The 10592-nt window shown below is 42.5% G+C and overlaps 1 protein-coding gene across 1 annotated transcript in view; it reads right to left on the bottom strand.

Moving 5' to 3' along the window:
* Window positions 1-558: 558 nt before the first annotated feature.
* Window positions 559-10592, bottom strand: part of clvs2 (clavesin 2) — a gene marked incomplete at its 5' end in the record, with an annotated part of 28181 nt that continues 18147 nt past the window's right edge. Inside the window, one exon of the mRNA XM_081378252.1 lies at window positions 559-971. Within this exon, the coding sequence (XP_081234378.1) occupies window positions 878-971 (94 nt within the window). The 3' untranslated portion in view covers window positions 559-877. The remainder of the gene's footprint in view (window positions 972-10592) is intronic.

The raw sequence follows: 10592 nt of genomic DNA, 5'->3' as shown, positions 1-10592 counted from the left end.
CGTCAGGTGCGTTCAAGTCACTTTTGTCGGAGCAAGATGGCAGTGCACCTTCTCTTAATTAACTACAGCAATGTTTTTAAACTGTACTTCTAGAAAATGTTAGCTTATTCTGTTATAAATACAAAGCTTGACAATGTAACTGCTAAATACTTATAGGCCTAAGTATTGTTCTAAGTATCTGAGAATTGGTATTCCGCCACATTTCTCACTGATGCCCCCAACTCGTAAACTCGTGGCCCCACTCGTATTTATGACTTTGTGGTGGCGTTACATAAAAAAGCAGAACACATCTCATGCACATTATTTGTCCTTCATTTTCTATAAGTAAAGAAACCTTACTGTATTTTTGTCTGGTTAAATAGGTACACTATCATCTTGCTCTAACGAAAGTGACATGAACGCACCTGACTTTGTTACGACGACTCGTAAATACGAACTTCCCAGGAGGACTATGCACCGTTATAAATGTTGAAAACCCCAAAGCTTGTGAATCTTTAAGCATGATTATCCATCCTACAGTACCATGTTCTACATAATAACCACGAGAAGCACACACAGGATATTCACAGCCGTCTTTACAGGTTCATGTCACAATTACTCAATCCCTCAATCTCACGTCTAGAACTGAAGTGTATTTACAGATTTGAGTTGGCACTTGACAATTACATACGGTCGTCCGCCGTTAGCTCTTTGCTTCAAAAATATCACTTTAACTGGCAGCTCTGCAGTGTTCCTGGAGGCTGTTTGTGTGTTCTTTCGCTTCTTAACATCTCCTTTCTTTGTACATTTTTTTTTTCTGCCGTTATAGGAACAAGGTGCACTCCTCCCAAGCATACGGGTCTTGACGTTTACTCGTTGCCTGGGAAATTAAGAGCCTTTAGTCCAGCGAAAGCAGCGGCTGCATGTTCTCTTCTTCGCTTTTCACTTTTTCTGGTCGCTTTAGGACGCCTGGCTCCACCACGGACTGGGACCTGCGGGTATAAATAAAATATGAATGCCATCTCGGGAACTGGATTTCGAGATGCACAACCGAGAAAGCTAGAAAATAAATTAAACCAAAACTTTAAATAAAAAATTTGAATAATATAAAATGTTATTTATTAATTATTTATTGTATTTATAATTGTTATTGGATTATTATTATAAAGTGCTGCTGACAATAAAACAAATGTGCATACAATTTGATAATATATGACAATATAATAATGTAGAAAAGTTAAATAATAAAAAATATAAGTAAATAATATAATTATATAAATAATATAAAAATTATAATAATAATATATATATATATATATTTATATATATATATACAGTATATACAGTGTGTGTGTATATATATATATATATATATATATATACAGTATATACAGTGTGTATATATATATATATATATTTATATATATACAGTATATATATATATATATATAAAACTTTAGACATTTGGACCCCAATGAAACATTTAAGCACACACACAGAGCACTACAAACTCAGTAGGACAAATTAATGATGCATTGTGCATGTCACAATCATTTAAAGTGAAGGATGTGTAATGGAACATGTCATCTTAGTACACTGTGTTGGCCTACTTTTGATTTAGCTCTTTCGTAGAGACATAAGAAGCTTTGAGGACAGCGTGCTTTCATTCATGCACAGATCTGGGGCACTTTCCTCTGACGGACGCATTTATGTACTCTATGAACCCTGACTGTAATCACACAATTGTGAGATCTAACAAAAGAAATCAGTTTGCAATGCATTTACCTTCAGAATTGTGATATATTTGATGTACTGAATATTAAGAAGGAAATAATGTAGGACAGGGTGATTCCATTGGGATTTGAGTGGATTGTGAAAAGTGGGCTATGAACTTTTAGAGGTAACATACAGCCAGTCATTATCATATTTAAATGATATAGTCCTTAAATTAAAGAAGTAAATAATTCAAATTTTTATGTTGACTTAAAAAGTTATATTGTTATAAGTTGCCTTTTTTTTTGGTGCAATTCCACACATGAAATACACCACCTGACAGACAATTCCACCAGTCTCAGCAAACAGCACAAAAAAAGAAGCTTTTGGGAACTCTGAAATCTATAACAGCACCTTTACCCAACCATAACATATTCGGTAACTAACGTAACCTCGGTTCCCTGAGAGTAGGGAACGAGCCTTGCCTAGCTATACGCAGTGGGGAAACTCCTTTCCTCAACAATATTGAAGCCTAAATTTAAAACGCAGTGCAGCTGCACAGCAAGCACCATCAAAGCGTCTAGCTCACCGATTGGCTGTGCTGCAGCAACTGCACATACTATGGCGAAGCGGCTCTGACGTGTGAACCAATGAGACCCAAGCGCGTCAGAGCCCCCCAGAATGGGTGTGGCTTATAGCTATAAAAGCCCACCATAAAATCAGGTTAAATCGACTGAAGCAAAAGACACCTGACAGATTGCAATAGTGCGGCAGGCTATGCAAAACTCGTTCCCTGCTCTCAGGGAACAAAGGTTATGTTAGTAACTGAGTATGTTCCCTTTCGAGAACGGTCACTTCGTATTGCGTAGCTATACGCAGTGGGGACGCAATGTAAAACGCCGCACTATAGCAACTGACTCTGTCATGAACTGGAGCCTAGGGCATAAGCCCGAGATTCACAGTACAACATGAGCCACTAATAAAGGTTCCCAAAAGGGAAAGTCAAACGGGGCCTTATGACATAATAGGTGGGCAGGAGCCTCTAGGGGCCAAACTCGCTCCATATGAACACTTTACTTACAGGATAAATTGTGCTTATGACAGTAATTTGTGTAAGACTGAAAAAAGGCCAGACTACTGTCAGGCCAGACTCGTTAAACGGAGAGAACCCGAGCTTGTAAGCAGGGTACCTCCAAATTCTAAAATCTGACAAACGTGGAGGGCGAGGACCAACCAGCCGCTGCACATATGTCTTCAATTGGTACACCACTAGACCAGGCCCATGAAGAGGCCATTCCCCTAGTGGAATGGGCTCGAGTGCTTATGGGACATTCCTGACCCAGAGAGGCATAAGCCAGAGAGATGGCGTCCACTCTCCATCTGGATAATCTCTGCTTCAAGACCGGTAAACCCTTGGTGCGGCCACCGAAGCACACAAAGAGCTGTTTTGACTGCCTGAATGGTGCAGAACGCTCCAGATAGATTTTGAGAGATCTAACTGGACAGAGCAAATTGACCTCCCCGTCGTTTCCCGAGGGGGGAAGAGCTGATAACATGATAACCTGCGCTCTGAACGGTGTTGAGAGCACCTTGGGTACATAGCCGTGGTGGAGAGTCTAGAGCAGTGTTTCTCAACCTCTCCTGCAGGGACCCCTGACAGGCCATGTTTCTGTTTTAACCCTGAAATGGCACACCTGATTCAGTTAATTAAAAGCTTAATGAGTAGTTGACTAATTGATTAATTGACAAAGTCCTACTCTTCCTACTCTAATAACTACTCATTAATTGAATCAGGTGTGCCATTTCAGGGTTAAAACAGAAACATGGCCTGTCAGGGGGTCCCTGCAGGAGAGGTTGAGAAACACTAGTCTAGAGTCACCAATCCCAAACTCCAGGCAGGAAGGGTTCATGGAGAGCGCCTGCAAATCGCCTACTCGCTTAACTGATGCCAAGGCCAACAGAAGGGCAGTTTTCAGTGAAAGAGGCTTTAGGTCAGCCGACTGAAGTGGCTTTAATGGACCTTGGAGAGGTCCCAAGCTGGCACAGAAGGGGGCCGAGGGCCTGACTCCTTTGAGAAAGCGAACAACGAGGTTGGTTTTCCCTAGCGATTGGCCAGCCACAGGGTTGAGCGTGGAGGGTGACCCTACACCTCGAGCGTGGAGGGGGAGCGTCCCGCGTCCCAAAGCTCTTGAAGGAAAAAGAGTACGACTGGTATACAGTCAATATACAGTCGTATATTCACATGAATAGAATTCGAGGTTCCTAGCTGCGCACCAGCTGGAGAACACTGACCATTTCAGGCCGTATAGGCGCCTCGTAGAGGGCGCTTTAGCCTCAGTAATCGTATCTAGAACTCTCTCTGGGAGGTCCCAGGATACCCATTTAGGAGCCACACATGGAGGGCCCACAGGTCTGGACGAGGGTGCCAAATCGTCCCGTTCGCCTGCATGAGGAGGTCCTTCCTCATAGGTACAGGCCATGGGGCTTTGTCCGTCATTTGCGCCAGTTCTTGGAACCAAACCTGGGTCTTCCAGAGGGGGGCTACAAGAAGGACTGAGCATCTGCTCCTTCTGATCCGCTCTGACCTGAGTCAACATTGAGACGGGAGGGAACACATAAAGCGGGCATATCCCTGTTCTTTGAGAAGAACATTGGGCAGTGAGTGTTGTTCTCTGAAGCAAAGAGGTCGACCTCCGCCCTTCCGAACATACTCCAGATCAGATGGACCGTCTGTGGGTTGAGAGACCATTCCCCAGGGGGAGTGTTGTCTTGGGATAACATGTCTGCACCCAGATTTTGGATGCCCGGAAGGTGGGCAGCCCTCAGAGAGAGCAGGTTGACTCGTGCCCAAAGGAGGAGGTTTCTGGCCATGCCATACAGGTTGCCTGACCTGAGACCGCCCTGGCAATTTATGTAGGACACCTTCAACATGTTGTCCTTTTGGACTAAGACGTGGTGTTCCCTCCAATCTGGCAGAAACGCTTTGAGAGCTAAACAAACCGCTCTCATTCCGAGGCAGTTGATATGTAGTCTCTTCTCCGGGCTTGACCAGAGGCTCGACCTAAGTTGGAGGCATCTGTGAATATCACCTTCCTCATGGGGGCCACACCCACGGTCACCCTTCCAAGGAGCCAAAGCTCACTTTGATGATCAGGCGCCCTGAGCGCCGTGCATTAGACCGGCACACGGCGTTTGAGCCAAAGTTATAGGGGGTGCATATGCAGTAAACCCAATTGGAGTACTTACGATGCTGCGGCCATGAGGCCCAAAACCCTCTAAACCCAGCCGCTCGCTGGGAGGGGCGCTGGTCCGTCTGAGTAAACAGGACCGGCGAAGGGGATTGTGATGGAGAAAACGAGGCACGCGGGGACTTGGTCGGCGTGGGCTTGCTTACAACCATGCGCTCGGGCTGTCATTTGCTGCGGAGTTTCTTCTTCCACAGCTGGAGGAGGGCGGGAAAAGAAAGAGATGGTAGAGTGGTGGTGGTGTCGCCGTCTTCTTTGAAGGGAGCTAACCGTGTCCGCAGCGTGGAGATGGGCATGCTCTCACAGTGAGAGCAGCCGCCGGCAGAGAGTGCAGCTTCCGCGTGGGCGGCTCCCAGGCACGACACGCACTCCGAGTGCCTGTCCATCTCGTGCAGAAGGGATCCGCATGAGGTGCAGGGAGAGTGAGGCATTTGGAACAACACTCGCGCTCTCTGAAAATTGACACAGCTGTGAGTCGCGACGGCGAGCACACAGCGCAGTAAAAGGATATAGCGTGTCCCCGGATGGCCACAGGAGAACAGCGACAGAAGAGAAGCGGCTTCCTGAAGAGAAGAAGGCGCTTGTCCGCTGAGGTAATGCTCGTTCCAGCTGAAAGGCTTGATTCGACAGCGAAGGCTTCGTGATGAGGCAGAGATGTGAAGGTCGCTGAAGGAGATTAAATCTGATTTTGAGCGCTTGAGTCTCATTGGTTCACGCGTCAGAGCCACTTCTTCCTAGGATGTGCAGTTGCTGCAGCACAGCCAATCGGAGAGTTAGACGCTTTGATGGTGCTTGCTGTGCAGCTGTACTGCATTTTAAAAATAGGCTTCAATATTCTCGAGGAAAGGAGTTTCCCCACTGCATATAGCTACGCAATACAAAGTGACCGTTCTCAAAAGGGAACACAAGACATCTCTTGAGGACAATGAACTAAATTTTTTTGTTTTTTTGTTTTCTTCATTAAGAAATAACAGAATGACGCACAAAAGCTGTGAGACTAATGTCACAGCAAGAATATGAGCTATTCGAGTGCAACCTGATGCAAACACAAGAGAAAACTGGAAAAAAAGACGTCCCTGTGGCCTTTCCAAAGCAGACAAAATGACAAAGTGTGGTTTTAATTGCTCTGAGGTGTTAGCTTTTTAAAATCAGATGTAACCCGGGTAACCCAGGCCACCAGTAAATGAGTTTAGAGTTGGAAAAGGTTAAGAAAAAGAAAGAATTAATGTGTTCTTGAAAGAAACGCGATTCATCCAATCACTGATTGTGCTGCAGTGATCGACACCCCTGAGAGCCAATAGTGGTGGCGCATTTCGATCGCGCTGGCGCCACTGTCAGTATGAGCAGGGGAGAGATTGAGTCAGATGAGAACAGATCAGATGAGACAGCAGCACGGAGCATTTCTCCAGAAACTCTTTGCACTAAACGATAATCATAATCTAACGAGATAATAATAAGTGAATATGTGATGCAGTCTCGGTTTGGTGAGTGAAATTTGTTATCATATGAAAGATTTGTCAATTTCAGAAATTATTTGATATGAGCTGAGTTGTGGAGGGCTAAAGCTACCACGTGTAACAATGCTCATTGTATCATGAGTTGAGACAAAGAGTGATTTATGAGTGTCTTATTGTTTAAAAACTGTCGAAAAGTTGGATTAATGTGTCATTTGAGATGTGCATGTACTGTATATGATTTGTTATGGAAAAGTTGAATCAGAAATTAATTATTATGTTTGCAAGGCTGGGTTTTCTTGTTTTTTCGGCAAGTGTATCCTGTTTTGTGCCATAAATAATCCTTTGGAGATGAATCATCTGGCTAGTGGATGCAATTAAATGTGCACAAATGGCAAGCTGACCTACCCTGGAAATCCAGAGTTCTCGCGAGAGCACAATTTGAATTTGCTCAGCGAGTTACTCTGGCATTGAGTAATGATGCTCATAAACTGTGCTCCTGTAGCTGAGCTGCACCAATCACATCGGTGTATCTGATATAGGCGGGCCAGAGCTAAATAGATGACGACAGCGCTAGTAACAGCGCAGTTACGATAGTGATTGTTCATAGTGTTATACAATTGCGTGCAGTGAGATTTTCAAATGCATGCTTGGTACCACCCCTCGAGTTGGGCGATTTTCAATACTCAATGCCAGACCCTTAATCTTTCAGATTTGGGTCTGGATTTCCAGGCTAGAGCTGACCAGTGCCCATGGACTGTTTTCCCTTTGAACCGTAATTTGAAACCATAAACTGGTAGGATATTTCCAATTTTCTTTTGGTTTCGGACTCAAAGGACTTTGATTCGATTCATGGAATTGATTGATTTTTGCTTCTGAAATGGAGAGACTTTGTTTTTTGTACTTGAACTGATCAAGAGAAGTTTGAACAACTCTTTAAACTGAATCATTTGATTCACAAACTCTGATCTTGAGTTGTTTGATTCATGAACTTTGTTCAACTGAATCAATTCATCTTTCCAGCATTTCCAATTCATATGGTTGAATATACTGCTTACTATTGAAAGAAAAGGTGGTGTATTGCAAGGAATTTTGGATCGCATTGTGTTTTTAGTCAAATCCAATATCTGATTACATTTCTTTTTGTACTTGGGTTATTGAAAGTATTATTTTGTTTTATTATTGTTGTAAGTTACTTGGGTCAAAGTGAAAGAAACAGACACAGTATTGAGTCAGTTTTCTTTCTTCACAAATTGTATGAAACTGCGGAACTTCACCAAATTGAATCAAAGCTTTTAGGCTGTTGAATCACCCATCCAAAAAGAAACAACAAGAGTCGGTGATGTCTGTTTTGATTTACTGACTGTTATCAATTGTTCATATTTGTCATTCATCTTTCTGAAACAAACCACAAAGAGAACTATTTTCTTTATCAATATAATTTGCTCTTTGAACCAGAACAAAATTGTATCGACTGTTCACTCACATGTTGCACCATTTCCTCCCTCCAGTAGACGTTCCTTGTTTCTGATTAAATTAGGCCCTACCGAATATTATAACTGGGTGTAGCAAGTCAAGTCACGTTGCACGCTACATGCTACACAGACATTCCTGGACTCACATTCCTTCTCAGCACAATATGGAAGTGGAAATTTAAAGCACTCAAAGTAAATACTACAATACTGTTGCTTGATTCATCACTGACTGGAAGTAGAAATGTAATGATGCTAGCCTGGTTAAAACCAGACCATTCTCAATAGTAACTGAGATATGGTCTGGCAAAGCTCCTTTAATAACTCATTTCCAAAGGGGCGTCACCAACGGACGTCGCTCAAATGCCTCTGGGCACAATTGGATAGACCTAAAACTCCTAAAACCAATCAGAGATCGTCATGTGTAAAGCCATATGCTGCGTCCCAATTCGCCTATGTTACACTCTATTTTTTTTCACTCTATGATTACACTACGCCATATGTACTCTTTTTGTGAAGAAAATGTATTTACTTCTGAATGTGTAGCAAAAAAGTAGGCAACTTTGGGACATACTACTTCGTCATCTTTATCGGACGGATCTGTCGCGTGCATCCCGTCATGTAAACTGCCCTGTCAATCATCTTGTCCTGTTAAAATCCTCTATTAAATCTAATTTAATTTCCTACCGTTTCGGAGAGAAATGTAGTAACACGTTCATCTGCCAGTGGGTCTTTCATGGAGACTGTCCTCATGTGTTTGCAATTTGAATATAATAATGCATTTAAAAGTTGGTGTGCTTCACCAACGGACGTCGGAGTGGACGTCGCTCAAATGCCTCTGGATAGGCTAGACCTAAAACCAATCAGAGCGATCGTCATGTGTGAAGCCCGCCTCAACGTTTCTGATTGGTGCCTTGATTTCTCGGCATGGGGAAATGGACTTGAATGAGCTCTTTGCCAGACTTACTTGCAGAGCAAATCTAAATTTGCCAGAAGTTGTCTGGGTTTTCCCAGGCTATAATGATGCATCTTGTTTGCATGAATCTGACAAGTTCACAACAGTTCTCATTGGTCAATACAATCAAATTAATTGCTTATCTCGAATACACATTGTCTTGAGCTATAAAAAAACTGGTATATATATGTAAAATGTACATATGTGTGTGCGTGTGTCTGTGTGTATGTACAGTATATGTATTTGTGTATATAGTCAATAACACATGTACTAGGGACGTGGTTTAGCATCATTCATTTCTATTTGGATAATAAAGAGAAACGTAAAATACTGGGGTCTTTTTAGAAAGAAAAAATGCTCAAAATGCTTTTTTGCACTGAAAAGAAATTACCTTTCAGTTGAATATGTTCAGCTGAATGCTATGCTCACAACCAATTCAGTGATGAAGTGTTATGGTTAATCACACATCTAAATGTTTATGTGTGAAGTCATTTTCTGCAGTTTTGAAAAGGGGTCAAAAAAAATTATGAAATTCAGACTAATGGGATCGTTTCTCACCACAGTAAACCAAAGCCCCAATATATGACCAGTATCCATTAAACTGCATAGCTGGAAATGAAGAGCAATATATATAGATCATCACCATCGAACTGTTCCCACAGCTAAGCATGATGAATTATGTTAATAATATAACACTAGAGAATAATGAGTGCAGGATTCCACTGTAGTTGTACACAGATGTGTTATGTGCAGACTTGGAGGTTTCGTTTAATAGCCAAAGCTGTTAAAGTAACTGTTCTTTGATCTTAGCAGTGGAAGAACATCTAAGACATACTTTCCCCCAAATGCTGCGCCCCCCGGATGCTTTGGCATAATTCAAACACTACAAACAGTTGCTTCAGATATGAGTGCAAAGTAAGCCATTGTGATCTAGGCTATATTTGGTAGCCAACGTCTCTCTGCACACGTACAGTCCCAGCTGCAGCAAGGAAAGATGAAATGTTTGCCACTGTTAAACCTCCATCATGTGTTTTTGCTTGCATACATAGGCAGTGCATCATTTAGCACAGAAACTTCACTCCCTCGTGCTGATTTCATGACCCAGTAAGTCAAGACACCTCACCCTTTCTCAATCAGTGAAACGATGCACAACAAGAGTTCCTAAAGTCGCCCGATCAATCACAGACTATAACTTCTCCAAAAATGCTAATTTTATCAAAAAGAGCTGTGTTTAATCATAAAGCCAGGGAGTCGGTTGCTAAGCACTGTAACCAAGAAGAAACAGACAGTATGCTGCTAAAATGTGACTCTTTTAAGAAACACTGTAGCTTCTTTACGCCTCTAGCAAAGCTGCTTATTTTTGTTATCCAGAGCAATTCTCTTGATAATTCCACTTGAGTGAAGACTGCGAGCAAGCAAACGCTGTTTCCATGGCAAGCGACCAAATTATTTCATTAAACAATCATAACCGAAATAAACAACATACATAATATGGCCAGTACGGTGACATCACATGCTTGTTTTAGAGAGCACCAGTGTTGTTATTGTTAACTAGCCTGACTCTGCCCTCCTACGTACTTCCGCTCAATTTTCATTTTCCTTCAGTACTCCGTCTGGGTTTGTGGTATATTCGTGGGTTTTCTCCGGCCAAATTTTTACCGGTCCAATCAGCGAACAGAGGGAGTGGCTGAGAACGATGACGTTGAGGTTGTGTGCTAGTTTGAGGTGTAGGGTTATGTAACAACCAAACGTTAGCGATTGGTTATGGCAGATC

Source organism: Scardinius erythrophthalmus (genome assembly GCF_964197995.2).
Source record: "Scardinius erythrophthalmus genome assembly, chromosome: 11".
In the NCBI taxonomy this organism is placed as follows: Eukaryota; Metazoa; Chordata; class Actinopteri; order Cypriniformes; family Leuciscidae; genus Scardinius; species Scardinius erythrophthalmus.
This window is presented reverse-complemented; position numbering and strand designations above follow the sequence as displayed.